Consider the following 20,277-nt stretch of genomic DNA (forward strand, 5'->3'; position numbering starts at 1 on the left):
CACTTGACATTTACATAAAAATGCAGATTGTCAAAACATCCTCATAAAGTAGTCACACTACTTAGTCACACAGAACATTACACTTTTATTCTTCAGATTCTTGTTGTAAACCAGACCTTAAAAGAAAATGTCCTTCTGACAGTCCATTAAACTTCACTAAGACTTTTCTCATAGCAACATCTTATTCCTTCCACCTACATATTTCTCTAATTCCGTGAACCAATAAGACACCTAAATCTTGATCCAATAAGAGATCAGAACCCTATAAACAAATCTCATATCAGTATTACCTTTACTTCAATAAATCAGATGAGCCTTCGTCACACCATCCCATTTTAGACTGTACCATAAATACATTACGTTTCCCACACTAGACTATGTTTGAGCAAAACAAATCAGATATTTGTATCAGATGTCCTCCTATGTCCATGAAGTCATCTTCAGAACTCCTCCTCAGCATTTCGGCAGCGTGTCTGTTTGAGCAGAGTGAGGCGGGCCAGGACTTCTTTGACAGCAAGTTCTCCATGGACTTTGTTGTCTCTCGTACGCACGTTCACACTGTGAGTCATCTTCTCCTTCTCACCGACCACTGCCAAGGCACCAAGCAGAACAGTTCAGCCAAATCACACCACACACAGCTACCCTCACACATTTCCTTCTTGTACAACAATCCCCGTGCTGAAATGCTGATGATTAACAACAGTGGGTTTAGCAACTGGATACATTTAGTATCTGCTATGCAATCTAGCCCCTTAAATAAATAACAATGATAATCCAGCTACATTAATTTTCTCTTACCGAGAATGAAGTTGTACTGGGCCAACTGGGCATTGCGGATCTTCTTATTAAGAAGGCAGCTGGAATCAAGGTCAGCGTCGGCCATGAAGCCAGCTTCCACAAACTGCTTGCACACCTGAGGGAAAGGAATATAAATGAATGATGTGATCCAATCATCGAGAACTTCAGTATGAAGACAGAAAGGTTTGAGGTAGGCTTACCTCCTTGACATATTCTTCACAGGAGGGGTTGACAGGCACAAACATCACCTGGCGTGGAGAAAGCCACAGGGGCCTGGTGGAGAGAGATGTCTCAATGTAAACAACGATCAAACAAATCACACGGGATGCCTCTGCTAGGTTGGGTTTTTGCTCACACTCACAAACCTGCACATATTCACTGATTCTGAATGAACACAAACGTACCATTTCCCAGCATAGTTCTCAGTGAGGATGGCAATCATCCTCTCCACTGATCCAAGGATGGCTCGATGGATCATAACAGGCCTATCCTTGTCATCCCCATCCTTCCTACAGGTTACAAAATAAACATATCGTTTTGAAAACAGATAGATCAGTTAAGAAACATTGGCACACTACATCACCAAACAGCCACCACCAACCTCACTATATTAATCAACAGTGCCAGTGAGGTTAAAAACAATCCCTAATCAGCGCAATTGTCGAACATAGCTTAGTAGCTCTCCCCTATTACTCAGCATTAGGACTCAGTGTTGGTGTACACCTAAGAAATCGTATTCAACATGGATTACCGTGTAATCTTAGCTCCTATACAGGAAACAGACTCAGCACTGTCACTAGTTTTATTGGGTGACTCACCCCACAAAGGTCAGGTTGAAGCGGATGGGAAGCTGGAAGTCCAGCTGAATGGTTGCACATTGATGATAGCGCCCGATAGCATCTTTGATCTTAATGTCAATCTGAAGTGAAGAAGAAAAAAGCAGTGTTCGACAGAGTTCAAGACCTTATTTCATTGAAGAATGTTGATGGAGAGGGGGAAAGAAAGCTAATCACACAAACCTTAGGTCCGTAAAAAGCCCCGTCTCCTGGGTTCAGTTTCCATGGCTCCCCAAACTCGTTCAGGCTGTTCTCCAATTGCTTGCAATCACAGGGATATGTTACATGCAATTTCTACCTTCTGTTGAGATAGTTATTTTTGACGAGTTAAATTGGTCTCCTTTATGTATGACTTTCTATTTTATCTTCCAAATAACGGATAAGGGACACGAAAATGATCTAATCCCTTTATGTGTGTCATTGTCAAAATGTTTTACCATAACTAATTAAGAAGGCTTCTACATCCCTACATGGGGAACTGTCCAACAAAACTCCATAAGTTACCTTCTCAGCCTCATTCCACACAGCAATGTCCCCTAGATATTTCTCAGGGCGTGTGGAGAGGAACAGTTGGAAGGAGAAGCCGAAAACGTTGTACACGCAGCGCAGGAAGTCCAGACAGCCCTTCATCTCACACTCTATCTACACAAGGGAACAGTTCAGGGGGTCATACAGGCACGGTGGCATATACATACACGTAGAGTATAACATTACCCCTATAACCCAAACACTCATGTTTAAAAGTCAGCACTGTTCCTTTAAATGTCCCCCAGTCACCTGTTCCATTGTGCAGAAGATGTGAGCGTCGTCCTGCTGGAAGCGCCTCACCCTGGTAAGGCCTGTGAGGGCTCCTGAGAGCTCGTTCCTGTGGAGCACCCCAAAGTCAGCCAACCGGAGGGGAAGCTCCCTCCAGGAGCGCGGCCTGTGGGAGAACATCAGGCTGGAGGATGTCAGCAGCACAGAGACACCAAGGGGGAAGAAGGGCAAAGACACAAAATAAAGAGGGATTAACAATCAAATCTGATTGAACAAAAGCCTCATGAGTGTAATTCCTTGTTGTGAAGTATATAACAGTAAACCACAGCTTCCTTGTCCGGATTCCCTCTAATAAGATGTAACACAATGGGATTTCCCAGCAAACAAAAAAAGGAAGGACACCAAGATGTCTTGCCCATACCAGTGTCCTGGGCAGTTCATGGGTTTGAGTGCAAAGATGTCCTGTTCCACAGGGAAGGAGAACATGTTCTCGCTGTAGTGCTGCCAGTGACCAGACGTCTCCCACAGCTTGCTGTTGTAGATGTTGGGCGTGGCCACCTCCTGGAAGCCACGTCTGCAGTACTCCTCCTATACAGCACAGGCGCCGCACACCAGGAGGCAAATTCTTATGTTGGTGCTTAATGGGTTTTTTTTACGCACAGTGAGAATCTGAGGTTTACACACTCATGTAGTCCATCAGAGACTAGTGGGAGTTGGATGGTCTTCCATGAACAGTATGATATCAGAGTATCAGGTGAGTGTCGAGTGGACAGATGCTTGGAAGGCAGACGTGTCTTACCCGTATGAACTCTGTCAGTGTGCTGTAGACATGGGCTCCACGGGGGAGGAAGAAACAACTTCCAGGACTCAGATCGTGGAAGAAGAACAGCTCCTGTTCCTGCACAGCACATACAAACACACGGCTTTAATGACTTCACAGATATTCAGCCACTTCTGTTGCTAATGGTGAGACAGATCTTGCACTTCGCAGGGAGCGATACACTCAGAGCCCGCCAGGAAGTCTGTCCAATGAATGACAGGCACCCACGGACAGCGACCGCCTCGGCAAAAGGGCAAGTGCTTTTAATGGACAGGACTGGGAGCTCGCCACATAACGCCACCTTTCAACATGACATGCCATTTTGTCCCCTCTCTCCCTCTGAGTTGAAAACAATGAAGAGGAAAGTGCTTCTTTCCAGGTTTAATTTCGAGCTGGGTATGTTCTAACCAGTTCTGACAGGGGGGGCTGCCGTCTGTGTCTCCCACTGAGAAAATAGATGGAGTCAGCCTGGGGACCAGCTGGAGTGCCGGCATGACTCACTGCTGCCTAACGAAAATCTGTAGAAACACAGCGCCCCCAACTGGATGGACCCAGCAACACATGTAGAACTCGGATCAAAATGGCAGCAGGATTGTATTGCGTTTACAGGACTTTTGATATTCACATTTAGTCATTTAGCAGACGCTCTTATCCAGAGCGACTTACAGTAAGAACAGGGACATGCCCCCGAGGCAAGTAGGGTGAAGTGCCTTGCCCAAGGACACATCACCTCACAGGTCGACACGTCCAGACCAGAGCAAACCTTTTCTCCGTCGCTCAACGAGAGACAGGGGGACGCACCTTGCCAATCTTGCGGTGGTCTCGGTTCTTGGCCTCCTCCTGAAAGCGCTCCCACTCCTTTAGCATCTTAGTGTCAGGGAAAGAGATGCCGTAGATACGCTGCAGAGACTCCATGTCCGCACGACCTTCCCAGTAGGTGGAAGAGTTCTGAGGACAAATGAAAAGCTTGTGAGATCTCCTCTGGGCGTCAGAAGGCCATGGGGTGTCCTTGTGGTTCTTCACGCACCTTGTAGATCTTCATGGCCTTGATCTTCCCAGTGTGCCTGACATGGGGCCCTCGACACAGGTCAATCAGAGGGCCGCATCTGAAGGAGTGCATCATGTTTTACATTACAATGACATTGTCTCATTTCATTCAATATCTAAGGAAGCGTGTATTATGAAGCATCAACTCACATGTTCTCTTGTACAAAGTCATGTTCTGCTATCCTGCTTACCTGTACACAGTTGTAGTTGGGGTCGTAACTTTCTCATTGAGAATGCGACACTTGAATTTGTTGTACTATGGGAAAAATGTTAAGAGCAGGAATACAATGTTAGTAGGTGCTCATGTGAATGAGAAAAGAAAAGTGTGATAACGAGTGACAGGGCTCACCTTGAACATCTTCAGCAGTGTCTCTTTGCTGATCTCTAGTCTCTCAAAAGGCTGCTTCTCCTTCACCACAGCCTTGCACAGTGTCTCCAAATCCCCAAACTCAGTACTGGACACTCCCCTGAAAAAAGAAAAAAAAAACTTACACCAATCAACATAGGCGGCACACCAACACAGTCACAGGGCCACTTAAACATACCCCATTCTTATGTTTAAGAAAGCCTGACAGCAACCATTACCAAGCATGGATAAGTGCTCACCGTTGTCCTTCAAGGAACATGTCATAGTAGAATCCATTCTCTATGGGTGGTCCATAACAAAGACAGCCTCCATAGTAGTTCTCCATGGCCTCCCCAAGAATATGAGCACTGGAGTGCCAGTACACCTGAAACAAGCATCTCATTAAAACCTCAAAGAGCTGAGCCAGATTAATACAGGGGGGTATGGTGGCCCACAGGGATCAGACTCACAGCTTGAGCGTCGTCATTGTCAAAGCGCAGGATCTCCAGTGAGCAGTCCTTCTCCAAGGGCCTGTCCAGGTCCCACAGGACCCCATTTACTCGCGAGATCACAGCATTGTCAGCAAGGCCCTGACTGGGGGAGGAACCAGCGCCATGACACCCTCATACTCTTACTCAGAAAATGACCACATTTCTCAGAACAGCCTTGTCTGACGCCTCATTAGATACCATCACCTTTCATGTCTTTGAAAACTAAAAATCGGGGCCTACCTGATGCCACACGCCAGCTGATAGGGTGTAGTGATCCAGGACTGGGCCTGGACATTCTGCCCATCTGGCAGCTGGACAGTGATAGCCTGGCTGTCTGCAACTCTCCTTGCCAGCAAGGAATCACTCTCCTTCTTCAGCTCCTCATAGAGCTGCATGCGCTCAGAAATGAACCCAGGCAAAGACTTTGGCTGGAAAGACAGACACCAGAGATTGAAAGAATAGCTGTGTGTGGGCTGTTGTAGCACAATTGTGAAGATAAGCTTGGCACTGTGGATGTCATCAATTGGAGGGTAGGTTAATGTTCTACCAAGCAAGCAGTCATAGCAGGCAAGAAGGCTGTATAAATGATAATTACGCCTAGGAAAGAGGTACCTCTTTCACTCCACCACCTCCGTGGCCATTATCTTGCTTCTCCTTTTTCTTTTTGTTCTCCACTGGCTTGGCCTGGAGTAGTAACACAAGCAGTGTGACACATCACAGAAAGTCATCAACAAAAGGAACAGATATAACTGAAAGAAGCACAAGCGGAATACATTGGGTGATGAACACAATCTATTTCTAGATACTGACACTGAAACTCAGCCGGGGGTCAATACTCTGCATGGCTTGCACCCACCCCCAACGACTCAGGGCTAGCTTCCCATGGCTAAATATTAGCTCTGGCTGCTAAATAAATTCAGTTATTTATAATACCCAGTTAACAGCACACAACATTGATGACCAAACAGGCAAACTGTATGACCTTATGTTCAGCACGGTTCTTTGGTGGTTGTTTATTGTCTGGATTATTTTCGTGGCTTTTGACAATGTCCCTATTGCCCTGCTGAGCTTCCAGCTCGAGCTCATTCTCAAGACCCCGGCGAAGGTGTACGAGCCGGTATTTTAGTTTCTCATTTTCGCTCCGCAAGTCTTCGAGCTCTGAAGAACTGGCGAGAGTGCCGCCGCCGTTTAAACCGTCACGAAGACCATTAATCTCTCGAGTGAGGATCTTAATTTGTTCTTCCTGGGAAGCCAAACGTGCTTTCATGTTCTCCGCCATCTTTAAATTCCATTTCATCATATATGTCCGGCTCCGATTCAGCGCCCCCTGTGTAAATAAAGAGATTATAATCTGCACAAAGTAACTGCTGGGTGAATGTATCAACAGTCAGTATATCTATGCACCTTTAAAAAAAAACAGTTTCTTCACATTTCTTAATGATTTTTAAGTGTAAAAGTACCATCAATACATGAGATGTCGATATTTGAGAGCAGTTAGAAACATGCAATACTTTTGTCTAGTAGCTAGAGGGCAGCACAACCTTTGGCCACCACTGTAGAAATGGGTCAGCTGATCATTAACAGCATGCTCGTTGGATGTAAACATTCAATTTCCACTGTGTTTTTAATAGATAAATGAAGGTAAACACATTTCAAATCTGTGCGTAATTCCGGTATTCATTATGCATCAATGTTGTCAAACTACATGTATATAGCGTTAGGCAGATTTTGCTTAGACAACAGGTTATGTTGCATGCAACGTACAGTATTAGCTAGCTAGTAGTTGGCTATTAGCTATACGCTAGTCGTGTCTGGGAACTGGAGTTGACGGTAGGTTTGCATGCAGGCATTGCTATAGCGAGCTAGCTATCTGATTTACTTCTAGAAAGTCCGATTATGCCATGTTTGTGACAACACTGCACTGAATAAGAGAGTTACAAACTCGTTGTGACTTAAGTGTGGCGAACATCCTGTTACAGAAACGTCCCGTACACAGTGACTTTTGCATGCAGCTGTCAGAATGGCCTCGAGTTTCGCCCCACCGAAGCTGGCCGACTTCATTCTCACAGAACGACTGGGGAGTGGTACCTATGCGACAGTCTACAAAGCCTACAGCAAGGTCGGTCACTCTCGGCCCTCATCCAACTCCATCATGTCACAATATTCAGCCATTACAGCTATTTTAATTTCAGGAAGTGAGCTGTGTGTGTGTGTTTGCTTGCAGGGGGACAGTCGAGAAGTAGTGGCTGTGAAGGTAGTTAGTAAAAAGAGTCTGAACAAGGCATCAATGGAAAACCTGTTGAGAGAGATTGAGATTCTGAAGACTGTGCGCCACCCACACATAGTGCAGTTAAAGGACTTCCAGGTAGACCAATGGTCAAAACTGTTTTTGGAACATAAACAGATCTAAACTTCCAAAACCATTGCTGAAAAACAATTATAAGATGAACCTGCCCACCCCACCCTCCTCTCCACTTTCCCCATTCTCTCTTTTCTCTCACTTCCCTTCTTTCTCTGGACAGTGGGACAGTGAGAACATCTATTTGATCTTGGAGTGGTGCTCAGGAGGGGACCTGTCCCGCTTCATCCGAAGTCGGCGTCTATTACCCGAGAGGGTGGCTCGCCGTTTCCTGCAGCAGATAGGTGAGGCCCACCACCAGCACCCAGGCTTGACTCATGCGAGCCTGTATTCTATCTTCATAGCTCTGTTTCATCTATTTACTGCAGTGTCAGACAGAATGTGGGTGTAAGTGGTTAACTTGACTAAGATTTCCAAGGAGATGTGACACTATTGAGGCCATTTGAGGATGGTCTCCATAGACAATAATCGGTTGTATCTCTCTACTCCTCGTTTGAAAACCAAACACAGCCTGCGCCCTCCAGTTCCTCCATGAGCGAAATATCTCCCATCTGGACCTGAAACCCCAGAACATTCTGCTCTGTGGTTCGGTCCTCAAATTAGCAGGTACACTGAAACCAGTTCACATGGTATCTGTGCCCACATATCTATCCATATTAGCTTTCACAGACAGCTTGTTTGCATGTGGTTTTGGTTTGAGATGTCAGAAATGTGTCAGATGCCTTTGCTGTGAATCCAAACCGTGTCAGTATGCTCACAATGCGGCACTCTGTTGGAACGTTTTTTGTATTGCTACCACTGTAAACAAAGTGCGATTTGGCTTTGAGATGTTTTATCGTTCATCGAATAATACTGCACTGTAATGTTATATGCCTGATATGTGTCAGTTATTGCTGTTTATAGTATTATTGTTCACTGCCTAAAATGTTTGACTACACAGCTTACGCATTTGCCCATAACCATTATAATGTTCATATCCTCTCGTGTGTTTGTAGATTTTGGCTTTGCCCAGTACATGTCTCCCTGGGATGAGCAGAGTGTGCTTAGGGGCTCTCCTCTCTACATGGCACCAGAGATGGTGTGTCGACAGCAGTATGACTCCAGAGTGGACCTCTGGTCTGTGGGGGTCATCCTATACGGTAAGGTCAGCCTTCCCAAACAAATACCATACTTTCAATCAAATACATTAAGAGCAATACCTAAAACCTTGTTTGTTTGTGATGTGTTCTTTTTGTAGAGGCTCTGTTTGGTCGTGCTCCTTTTGCCTCCAAGTCCTACACTGAATTAGAGGAGAAGATTCGCAGCAACAAGCCCGTCGAGGTGAGGTACAAAGACTGATGGATAGGAGGCCTGGGGGGTTGTGTTACAATGGAAGATAAGGATTTCAGAATGACTGTGCTGTTTCACTTCAAAATATTGCATGCCACTGAGTGGCGCCCTTGTCCAATACATTAGTTGATTCTTCCCTGTAAAAATGAAGGGACAACTTCACTGAAGTTGATTTGAAATTGGTTGCCGGAGTGGTTTATATTGTGTGTGTGTTTCAGCTCCCTGCTGGTGGCAGAGTGTCCAGAGACTGCCGAGATCTGCTCCAGCGGCTACTGGAGAGAGATCCAGATGCCCGTCTCACCTTCTCACAGTTCTTTTCTCACCCATTTGTGGACTTGGAGCACATGCCCAGTGCAGATAGTTTGGGGAAAGCGGTGAGAGAGAGAGAAACGGTTACTCCAGGGTCGGGAGGATTGTATCTAAATCAGGCTGTTATTTCCCAGAATTCCCTGTGTCCTTTTGCAGAAAGCGCTGGTCCTCCAGGCTGTCCAGAAAGACCAAGCAGGGGAGAGGTCCGCGGCCCTGTCTCTCTACTGCAGCTCTCTGGAGCACTTTGTCCCAGCCATTCACTGTAAGAACACCACCAGCCCCTCTCACTGCCAAACATCTCACCCCGCCATTTCAACTGTTCCCTCCCTAAACTTCAACCCAAAACACATCCTTTTTCTTCCTCACAGACGAGACAGACCGACTGCGCAAAGACGCCCTGAGGCAAAAGGTAGGCCGAGAACACGACGACTATTCACATTTGGAGAACGTCTCTACTGTTCGTTTCCCCCCCTCCCCGTTTTTTCTTTCACATGCTAACTCCAAAGGAAATGATTTCAGCTCTATGAATTCCATATGGTGTGGATGAACAGCACATGGTGAGGCTGCTGTAATTGGATTAGAGAGGGTGAATGTAAGAGCTGTGCTCCGCAGGTCAGTCAGTATGTATCCAGAGCCGAGGAGCTGAAAGCCCTGGTGGCCACAGACAACAGACTGAGCTTTGAGAAGGCCAAGAACACCAGGGACATCCTCAGAGGTACAGGAACACTCACCTCTGCACCCACTAGCAATATATGTATACACATATACTGTGTATATATATATATATATATATATAGATATATATATATATATATCTATATATATAGATATATATATTTGTGTATTTGTATGTATATGTGTATATATATATACAAAAATACAGGTATTTATATATATATAAATGTATTTTTGTTGCATTACCTTCCAACACAAGCTGTGGAAAAAGCACCCATGTTTGTCAAGGCCTATGGTGTTTGTGAAGTTTGTATAGATATCATTGGTGTAATAACACAGTTCCACCTGACCTTGTGAGTGGGCTATCTCTGCACCTATCCAGCTCTCCCCCATCTGAGTTAATGGCTTGGAGGAAGGTTGTGGGGGACATAGGGACTTACCCCGCCTATCTCTTTCTCTTCCACAGAGATGTCTCGAGACCAACCCCGTTTGCTGGCTGCCCTGGAGCTAGCCTCTGCTGCCATAGCTAAGGTGAGCTGAGGTACCTGGGTAATGTAGGCTAGCCTTTGCTGCCATATCTAATGTAAGCTGGTGTACCTGGGTAATGTGGGCTAGCTTCTGCCGCCATAGCTTACGTAAACGTGGGTACCTGGGTATTGTAGGCTTGCTTCTACTTCCATATCCTCTACTGCCATGGAAAACTAAGAGCGAGATGTGTCTACAGCAGTGTCTGTGGTGGTCTACAAGCATAGTCACAGATGTGTATCTTTACCTCAGGAGGAGAGGGCACTGGATGACCAGGACACTCTGGATTTGTACCAGCAGAGTCTAGGAGAACTGCTGCTAGCTCTAGCAGGTAAGCCTGTCTAAAGACCACAGTGACAGTCAAGTCACAGAATGCCAGAGCATTCATTATATCTCATGCAGCTTTGGTACAGACTTGGATAAATACAGATCTGCTTGCCAAGGGGGGAGACGATCAAAAAAGTGCCAGCATTCAGGGGCCGTGACATCAGAGGTGTGTGTGTTTGTGTGTGTGTGCCCGCGCACACATGGATGGGTGTGTGTGTGTGGAGACTCTGACTCTGGCCTGGTATACATTAGCTCTGGCTCCACATGACCTCATCTGGTAGAGGGTCCTAATAGAGGAGGAGGTGGTGGGGGAGGGATTAGAGAAGGTGGGCAGAAATGAGGGAGAGGAGGTTGAAGGTTAAGATGAGAATGGATTGGAAGGGTACACGTATATAGAGTTATTGCAGAAAGGTGGTGGGGGATAAAATGAGGAGAAGGAAGGGGGATAAGGGGAGGAGGAGTCTAAAGGGGAGCCAGATGTGTGTGTGTGTGAGAGAGAGAGAGAGAGAGAGAGAGAGAGAGAGAGAGAGAGAGAGAGAGAGAGAGAGAGAGAGAGAGAGAGAGAGAGAGAGAGAGAGAGAGAGAGAGAGAGAGAGAGAGAGAGAGAGAGAGAGAGAGAGAGAGAGAGAGAGAGAGAGAGAGAGAGAGAGAGAGAGAGAGAGAGAGAGAGCAGGGGATGCGCCCGGTGCCAGGGCCCTGTGTGTGGTACTGAGCACTAGCATCTGGTTCCCATTCAGACATACACTGTTCATTTCTCAGTGTTATTACACTCTGGAAACAAATAAAAACCATTATCTCTCTAATAGAGGGACTGCTCTGAGCATCTCCCCTTGGATCAGCAGGCTCAGGACCGTGGCACGGCAGAGAGCAGCACAGAGGATTATGGGAAGGGTTGGGAGGTGGAGGGGGGTGTAACTTTGCCCTTTTGTCTGGCAGTGGCCTCTTGTTGCTCATGTTCCCAGCATGCTTTGCTGGTCGGGAGGGAGAGAGAGAGAGAGATTCTTTCGTTCTCTTTTCTCTCTCCCCTTCTTCCCTCACATTCTCTCTCTCTTTCCCTCTGTTTTTCTCTCCTGAGGCTGACTAATTGAGAGAAAGACTGTCCCACTTCAGTGTTCTCCCCCTGAACTCCCTACGGCCAATCAAAAGCAAAGCTGCAGCTGTAAATTATATCTCCTGTGCAAACACCATGATTGGGGGAAAAAAGTAATCAATCTCTCTCTCTCTCTCTCTCTCTCTCTCTCTCTCTCTCACTCTCACTCTCACTCTCTCTCTCTCCCACCCCACCCGCCCGCCCCCCAGCCGAGGCGCAGGGCCGAAGGAGAGATTTGCTCCACAGTGAGGTGAGGAAATGCCGGGAGGGGATGAACGGGGTGGTACGGGTAGGGGATGCTGGGGAGGAGTTGTGGTTCAGTGCTCACTGCAAGAGCGTACATATATCACCTTCCACCGGGCCTGAACCCCCCACCCTCCCTATCTTTGACCCAGAACAGGCCTGGCTACTGTATATCTCAGACACAACAGCCAGGAGCCAGCTGTCACATGTGGACCTTCAGCTGAGTGGGCGCTAATAACATAATACATCACTGAGACTGCAGCTGCAAGCACACACACTATGTCACCCTCCCATTAAACTGGAATACTTCTTTAAATCATCAGGTAGCGATGTTATAGCTATAATACTGTACTGTATCATACTCTCTGTGATACTCTGTACAACTCTGTAATTTGATAGCAAGATCTACTCAGAACTCATCAAATCATCCTGATTTACCACTGGAAAACATACTCATTGTCTTAAGCTCTAGTTCTGTAGTCCTTTCTCGTTTTGGTCGTCTGTTTTGGCAGTAACTCGGCCAACAAAACACAACAATGTTTCAACAACAAACCCCAGAGAGACAGAGAGAAACAGAGAGAGAGAAACAGAGAGAGAGAAACAGAGAGAGAGACAAAGAGAGAGACAAAGCGAGAGAGACAAAGAGAGAGAGAGAAACAAAGAGAGAGAGACAGAGAGAGAGACAAAGAGAGTGAGAGAGAAACGGAGAGAGAGAGATTTCAGCAAGCCCTGAGGGCATAGACCTCCCTATTTGAAGTTTTATGGGCGCTTGGCTTAAGTAAATTCAGATGCGGCTGTAATAATCTAACGCTGTGCTGGGGAGGCCTGGCCAATCGAAAGCATGTGTGTGGGTAAGAACCCACGAGAGGCGAGCGGCACAGCTATCTAGGACTGGCCTCCATGTGTGTGTGTGTGTGTGTGTGTGTGTGTGTGTTTGTGTGTGTGTGTGTGTTAGTTCAGAAATGTGACGTTGAGCTCCGTTCAGCCTCCCTCCTCTCAGGGCCCTAATTCCCGGTTCAATAGCATAGCCTCATAGAATGTGAGAGCCTCAGCCTTGATCTAACTGGTGGGTTAATACTGTGCTATTATGACTGTAATCCATGGCGGGGGTAATTGGGTTGTATTACAGCCTTGGTTCTGTGGTTAATGGGGTATTAAAGGTTGGAGTCGAGGTTGATGCTGCGTTGCCATTATTAGTTTACCACAGCAGTTTTTTGTCTTTTAAAGCGAGGGAGGTTATGGGGACCTATCAACCTCGCTCTAACCTCCTCTTCATCATCATCCCTTTATCAGCCCTGTGGTTCTTAAGGAGAAGGACAGGAGACCATGTGGTCTACACACTAAACGTGTCTCTCTCTTTTCAGATTAAAAGCCTCATGTCCAGAGCTGAATACCTCAAAGAGCAAATGAAGGTAGGGCTAGTTCGGTAAGTTTTGCCCGATCTGAATTCAAGCATGTTGGTTTGATCTGCTGTCTGTATCTGTCCTGCAGATGCAGGAGACCCAGAAAGATGTATCCCTGGACCGGGAGCCTCTTTCAGAGTCTGTGAGAAGTAGTAAGTATAGTACATGTGTGTGTGTGTGTGTGTCCTATACACTCACCCCCACCTTCCCTCCTCTCACATTAGTGAGGCCAGTAGCCATACACACCAGTAGATAGAGTATATACGAGGGGTTAAGTGTGAAATGGCCGTCTGAAGCCATAATGAAATTTCCCTCCAGCATAGTTTTTTTTCCACTAGTAAAATGTGAGCTCCTCTCTTACCAAGCTGTGGAGCCCCTGGGAACGCCTGGCTCTCTGGTTTCATGTCTCTGTAGCTCTGGGCAGATCTGACCTTTGCCCTCTAGTAAAACCCACCTTGTGAAAGTGAGTCTTGGTTTTAGCCAAGAGCAAGCTCCATCCCCCTAACTCACATATCTCACTTTGTAAGAGCTTGGCTGAGATGGTAGATAGTTGATATGTAAAGCCAGACAATATCCTGTTTTTAGTTAGACATTCCAGAGGAATTATAAGTGCAAGGCGCGTTATATGAATGTTCTGGAAAGTTCTGTTTTTCTGAAGGTACAGCACTGCTGTTATTGGAGCTTACCCAGACAGGGCGGCAGGCAGACGTGTCTCGCTGGCGTTTCTCCACTTGCAGCTGGAGGGTCACAGCAACGTCCAAGACTGTCTGCTGACCTTACACTAAGGAAGATGTCATGTCTGACTGAGGCCTATTACAATCTCTTTCTCAGACTTTATTCACACACTGACGTAATACAACATACACTTAGACACACACACACACACACAGGTATAGTAGTCCACACACGCAAAACTAACCCTGGGTTGGTTCGGGGTTCAACCAAGCCTATATGATAATACACAGTAACATGCCAGTCTGTTTCTGCTCTTCTTCCCTCCTCTTCCTCAGCATGTTGTGTTCAGTGAGCTGGCTTCCGTAACCATGGGCACCAGAGGGGTCATCCAGCACGGAAGGCAGACCCCTGCAGGCCAGGGCCAAGTCATCATAGAGATTCAGCATTCATTTCAAACCTGCAAACAAAATGTTTTCTTTGAGGAAGGAAGTCATCTAGCCAACTTATTATCAGTCCAGTTACCTCACCCCCCCCCCCTCGTCACAATGTACTGTAGTGTCCCCTCAAAGCCCTCCTGCCAACCCATTCATATTGATAGCAGGGCAGCCTGTATGATAATGCTGAACTGTTATGTAAAGCTGGGACAGTGTCATGGTGTAATGTTTGTGAGGGTGAGAGTACGAGGGCTGACTGACATTTGGAAGCTAGGCCTCAGAACAAAGGGACTGCTAGTCAGATTCATCACATCATTAGTGTTTAGCAGATCACTGTCTGGCTTCACACTCTAAAAGCACAGTCTTTGTTGTGATCTACTTTCTTCTATCTCTCTTTCTCTCTCAAACACACATGTTCATGCTTGATCTGTATTTCTTACCCCAACACACGTACAGTACTTCCATGCTCTCTCACACACACACACACACACACACCCCAAGTCGCTTTGCTGTGGCCTGACCACAGCCTCACCACGCTCACTCCACTGATGGGGCAGTCCCTACCACTATGAGGAGAAACTGGAGAGGTGTGGCTTCTGCCTTATTTACACAAGCCCTGCATTTACTTTGGTTTGGCACGGTTCAGGATCCAAGCATACAGTAGCATACAGTCAAGACGGGCCTTTAGCAAACTCGTTTACAGCTTTTGTGAATATTGACATTTTTTGCGGTAGCTGAATAATAACTTATGTTGCGGGTCTCTCGGATGTTTTATCAAGATGTATCGTGCATGAATCAGCTGCTGTATAAGGGACATTTCTGTATAAAACAAATAAGTGGTCGTATCCAACAGCAACCAGGAAATACCTGACTAAGGAGGGAGGGTGAAGAAAACATGTCCAAATTGAGGGCTCACATATGTGAATTTGTTGAACTGTTTTATATGGATATGAGGTTTTATAAACTAATTTATTAAATAGATGATCTGAAGAAAGAAATGTAATAAAAATTCTACAAATCATTTCCCCATTTCCTGCAGTTTTTTCTTAAAGTGCTTGATATCTGCATTATCTCAATTTCATCACCAGTGAGAAGCCGCCACTTGCACTTTAATGATGCTACATGAATCTCTGCCTTCCATCTTGGTGGCCTCATATGACCATCTGTAAGGAACTGTAACAGCTGGCCCATCTCCATAAGCCCAGAGATAGACAGGGATCTGAGGACATTCCATACTTATAACAGAGAAAGAGGGGAGGGCTTTTAGGAGTGTCAGAAAAGATGGGAAGAATATTACAGTTACATATTTTAACTCCAGGCTCCCCTTTTTTTTGTGTCAACCTACCGCATTGTTGTTTTAATTGGCAGACATTTTACTGCAGCTCTACTTTGAGAGCACTTGCAGCCTTTCTGACTGCAGGGTCACACGCTCAGAGTCAATGGGACGGTGGTGGAGCTGCATTGACTTCAGCTTTAGTTATAAAGAGGGGTTGTGTGCTCTGTGTGTGTTATTGGGGGGGTGGGGGCATCCTCAAGGAACTGTCAACCCTCGACACCCGGATAGGATAGGTTGCCACCATGAATGAAACATTCTAAAGATGGGGTGACAACACCGACAAAACTGGCCCCTAAATCCTTGTATCTTGGTTGTCACTGCTAATGGGGGAAGGAGGGAGAGGGAGGGAGGAGAGCGCAGGGCAGAGGTTTGTTTCAGAGAAACGTTGAATAAAGATAATTTAGAAAATGCGCTCCAGCACACTGCAGCCTCTGTAAACCCCACCCCCACTCACCCAAGGCTCCCCTACTTGTGTTTGTTTTGATTTTGTTCCCAGAAGCTGAGTGGAAGGGTTGGGGTTTTTTTGGGGGGGCGGGGAGGGGGTGACTGTGTTGGAGAACTTTTGAGATGCATGGCAGTGGTTAGACATATTGGTCAACCACACCCTTTACTTTAAAATCTGCTTAGGTTAAATCATGTTTTTCCAAAATTAATACAAGTCTCAATTCACATTGTTTGAATAGTTGAATAAAATAGTGTGTTATCAGGTATGAGGTATCTAATGACGTGAATATGTACTTAAGTAAATAAAATAACTTACAAGTTGTTTGCAGTTAAGATTTTAATTTATGAGGGTGCTTAGAAAGTAATTTGCAAGGACTTGGTGAACATTATATGCAAGTGAAGCTCTTAAATACTAGTAAAAGAGTCAACTGTGACACCAACTTCTATTTACATACAAATATGTGGGTATCGTTTACTGCGTCTGTCTTTCTAAAAACACTGAGTGCTGGGAAAGGTAACTTAAACCTAGAATTTGTCAACCGTGCACAGTTCTGCCCTTTCAGTCAAATTAAGACGTATTGTGTAGCGAGACACTTAAAATTCCTTCCCAGGTTTCAGTTACACAGTGCTTAATCCCTAAAGTATTCCACAATGAGGGCATTATGAAAACTACACACACACCAGTCAGAAGGCTACCTCAGCAGATGTTGATGTCTATCCAATCTTTGTGGTCTTTAAGTATCATTTATCTCACAACCAGATTTATGCAGAGTATGTAATTTCAAGTAAACACTCCCATTTGAAATGTTGGAAGACTTGGTAGTAAGGCTTTATTAAGTTACCAAGGAATTGGTTTGTGTTGTGTTGTAAATGGTATATCGTTTGGTTCACCTGTTCTAAATGAAGCATACATTACTTTAAAAGAGTTGTATTATAAATGTATTATACATTGCCTTTATTATATGCAAGTCTCTTGCTCTTTTGTGTAATTCAAACACTTGTTGAGATGAAAAACCATACCTTTACAATTGAAGACAATGTAAGATACTGCCATTGATTTTATGAGTGGACTATGGGATTGATTGAGACGTCAAAATATTTGCGCTTTAGTCCACAGCATTCTTTCACACTATCTTTGCATTTATTACTTAAAATATGTAGGTAAAACATATATTCGTCATTGAGATTTTATAATTTAACATACAGAAACAGAACTACTACATTTCATAACTGACTGACAGCTACGTGATAGGTCAAATAACACTGACGAAGACATTCATTACAAAAAAAAATTACAAAAAAGATTAGTTTGAAAAACCTTCAAGTTGCGTACTGCAAAGACAAAACATGAATGATTGAAAAGACAAACGGAGCATTGTAAAGAAAAAAACATGAAAATACACTTTTTTTTTACTCTGCATTATTCTGTCCAGTAAGGAATCTGTTGGTAATAATTTATATTATCCAGCATGTATACTTTACTCAAGTTTTGTGACGTATTTCAAGGGCAAATATAATTCAGTCTTCATAAGAATGTGTCTCCTTCATATATCCACATAAGTCTGTCATAAATTCACATTCACCTTATGGTTATGAGTGAAAAAAGAGGGATAGCTGTTTTTTGAAGGGGGTGGAGGGCTCTATGGAGACCTTCCATATAAAACAATCCTGGATGAGGGATGGGTCATGGGTAGGGGACCAGGGGGGCGTCTTAAGAGGCACTTCAGTTAAATTGGCTACTTGATCCCAAACCCTTGTGTGTCTCCTGGAGGTTCTCACCAAATATTTGAAGTGTGATGGCTTCAACAATGCAGAGGACCCTGGAACTGAAGGGAGAGCAAACAGAGACTGGACCGGTCCAATGTTTATCTTTAGTCTTAATAGAGCCACACTCCAAGGACCATTGAGACGAAACAAAACAAATAGAGTGTTGTAAAGGGAACCCTCAAGTTTAATAGGTGTAATGTTTCCCAAAAAGGAGTCAAGTTGGGTTCACTTCCCCTCAAACAACCGTCCAAAGAAATATTTAGACCTATTGGGGGACGGTTTTCTGTTGAACTATTATCTTGGGGGTTCAAAGTTCACACTTTGATTCTAATCATGCCCTGTTATGTGGGCTGCACACCATGATTGAGGCTCAAATCGCTCAGCAAAATTCCACCAAAATGGAGACTGGCAAAGAGTCACGGTGTACAAAAACCTGTTTGCAGCAATTTCACCCCGGTCTCAATATAGTATCCGTGCTAGAGTAAAGTACACTAGGGCCATGGAGATTGACAACTTGGAAGCAGAGTCTTTCTCGTACTGCTCAATCTCCTCTCTACCAAGTTTTGTATCATAGTCTTCATCTTCATACACATCGTCCTTATCAGCTTGGTCTGAAATGACGCTGTGGTCTCCAATGGAGCAAAGTTTGCTCATGTTCTCCTTCACAACTTCACAGAATGGCCGCTCAACGCCGTCACACACGCAGCGGTTGAGGAGCATGCCATTTGGTATGAAGAGCATCTGTTGAATGGTGGCCTTGCACTTTGACGAGCATTTCCTGCCATTGAACAGTTGTCCACAGTATGACAAGTAGGCAGTTAGGGAGGTGTGGCAGCTGCTGTCCTCCTCACACCGCTGACGGGCCTCTGTGCATCCGATCCCACCAGCATCCCCTGGATACCTCCGGGGAAGGCACGGCTCGATCGCCCTCTTCGTGTTGATGCACTCTGCGTCCTGTCCACAGTCGCAGGTCTCCAGGTCTGGCCCGCTACGAGTGTAATTCAGTCGTATCAGAGCGTTGATACAGTGGCTGGGGCATTGTCTCCGGGTCCCTCGAAGGTTTCCTTCGCACGCGGCTACATACTGACTGTATGCAAGCTCACATTCGGGCTCGTCGTGGCATCGGAACAACGCTTGCCAACATATTAACTGGGCATCTAGTACTACAAACACCCACAACAGTAGCACCCCAGCGCAATGCCAACTCTTCATACTTGATTAGGAGTTTAGTTCGGCGAAACGCACCTATTTCTCCAGGTCGAACAGGGCATTAGATTGGTCAAAAAGTAATTAGACTTAAACTAAAAAACACATTCGAGTGGCGTAATCATAGTGAAATAAATGTATAGGTTAGCAAATGTATTTTCCAAGCCTTAGATAGATGCTGTACAGTTGGCTAGGCGCTGACATAAACCTGCATCAGCCCAACTGTCTGAAAAGTATGAGAAACAATGTTGCAATCCTTAGCATTGAAACAGCGCCACTTAGAATCTACCGTTTCCACGATAGACGTATTCTTATTCCATAAATGTGGTGTCGATGAAGAAAACAAGAGTACAAACACATGCAACCCTCGGCTGTTGCCTAAATTGTGACGCATTCTATCCCAAGTTTCTGTCGTATAGTTTGCCTTGGATTGGCATGCACGTCGTGTTAGCATTCGTTTTCAAAACATCTTCAACTTCGTTGCATGTCTTGTTTTTGTGTATTCCATATCCTGCTTTAGTTGAATTACGGCTCCACTGTCGTATTTTCTCCCGCTATGTGTCTTTGTCCCTCTCATGCGCTTCACGCTTCGTTAAACATTTCTCCACAACTCCCCTCCTCCTACCGAAAAGAAAGGAAAGTTTTCCTTCCCCCCTCTCCCATTTACAATTCTGGTCAACGATTGGTCGTCATTGAGGAGTCAGTCTGGGACTCATTTCTATAGCAACGTAGTTTTTGGCAATCTTAATGGCATATACAGGATAAATAAAATGTTTATAAATTTCATGAAACTCACGACCTGTGTGGTCTCTCTCTCCTATTACAAAACACGCCAAAGCCTGGGGAGGTGGTGGGGGCCCACGAGCCCCAGTGCAGTCGACAGAACGCATTCCATAGCTAGAACCTCACATCTGCAACCTACCGCTCCAATTTTAAGTGCAAAAAAACAAATCTGTTCCCTTTTAATTAGGAACCGAGGAGAGAAACCTCTATAAAAACCGTAGCACTGTGAGGGTTTCACCTAAAACTTTTACTAATTGTTGCGCGCAGTTTCTCCTCTC

At 45.3% G+C, this 20,277-nt stretch overlaps 3 protein-coding genes across 7 annotated transcripts; 1 reads left to right on the top strand and 2 right to left on the bottom strand.

Annotated features, from left to right (window-relative positions):
* Nucleotides 1–61: 61 nt before the first annotated feature.
* tars3 (threonyl-tRNA synthetase 3) lies at nucleotides 62–6,632 on the bottom strand. 2 transcript variants are annotated; one of them, XM_084681866.1, is made up of 20 exons: nucleotides 6,555–6,632; nucleotides 6,077–6,421; nucleotides 5,707–5,778; nucleotides 5,335–5,522; nucleotides 5,074–5,197; nucleotides 4,864–4,988; nucleotides 4,607–4,724; nucleotides 4,449–4,513; nucleotides 4,238–4,316; nucleotides 4,012–4,158; nucleotides 3,190–3,288; nucleotides 2,812–2,978; nucleotides 2,412–2,574; nucleotides 2,139–2,276; nucleotides 1,818–1,895; nucleotides 1,617–1,717; nucleotides 1,203–1,307; nucleotides 999–1,071; nucleotides 799–913; nucleotides 62–589 (listed from the first exon to the last, which is right to left on the bottom strand). In XM_084681866.1, exons 1-20 carry the CDS (start codon nucleotides 6,555–6,557, stop codon nucleotides 441–443), a joined length of 2,454 nt encoding a protein of 817 aa, XP_084537992.1. In that variant the 5' UTR covers nucleotides 6,558–6,632; the 3' UTR covers nucleotides 62–440. The 2 variants fall into 2 exon arrangements, with proteins under 2 accessions (XP_084537992.1, XP_084537993.1); XM_084681867.1 differs by lacking the exon at nucleotides 6,555–6,632 and adding an exon at nucleotides 6,499–6,516.
* Nucleotides 6,633–6,641: 9 nt separating this feature from the next.
* On the top strand, nucleotides 6,642–15,484 carry ulk3 (unc-51 like kinase 3). 4 transcript variants are annotated; one of them, XM_084681870.1, is made up of 17 exons: nucleotides 6,642–6,735; nucleotides 7,074–7,213; nucleotides 7,319–7,459; nucleotides 7,617–7,737; nucleotides 7,964–8,059; nucleotides 8,449–8,592; nucleotides 8,691–8,773; nucleotides 9,001–9,156; nucleotides 9,248–9,353; nucleotides 9,460–9,500; nucleotides 9,704–9,806; nucleotides 10,233–10,297; nucleotides 10,544–10,622; nucleotides 11,918–11,958; nucleotides 13,316–13,363; nucleotides 13,443–13,506; nucleotides 14,365–15,484. In XM_084681870.1, exons 2-17 carry the CDS (start codon nucleotides 7,115–7,117, stop codon nucleotides 14,379–14,381), a joined length of 1,404 nt encoding a protein of 467 aa, XP_084537996.1. In that variant the 5' UTR covers nucleotides 6,642–6,735; nucleotides 7,074–7,114; the 3' UTR covers nucleotides 14,382–15,484. The 4 variants fall into 4 exon arrangements, with proteins under 4 accessions (XP_084537996.1, XP_084537994.1, XP_084537997.1 ...); XM_084681868.1 differs by having other exon boundaries at nucleotides 13,443–15,484; XM_084681869.1 differs by lacking the exon at nucleotides 6,642–6,735 and adding an exon at nucleotides 6,782–6,924 and having other exon boundaries at nucleotides 13,443–15,484.
* A 1,078-nt stretch (nucleotides 15,485–16,562) lies between these two features.
* On the bottom strand, nucleotides 16,563–19,876 carry LOC146246756 (growth arrest-specific protein 1). Its single transcript, XM_084681515.1, has one exon. It carries the CDS (start codon nucleotides 19,220–19,222, stop codon nucleotides 18,470–18,472), a length of 753 nt encoding a protein of 250 aa, XP_084537641.1. The 5' UTR covers nucleotides 19,223–19,876; the 3' UTR covers nucleotides 16,563–18,469.
* Between the last annotated feature and the right edge of the window lie 401 nt (nucleotides 19,877–20,277).

Source organism: Hypomesus nipponensis, chromosome 19 (assembly GCF_054491055.1).
Source record: "Hypomesus nipponensis isolate SF chromosome 19, ASM5449105v1, whole genome shotgun sequence".
NCBI lineage: Eukaryota > Metazoa > Chordata > Actinopteri > Osmeriformes > Osmeridae > Hypomesus > Hypomesus nipponensis.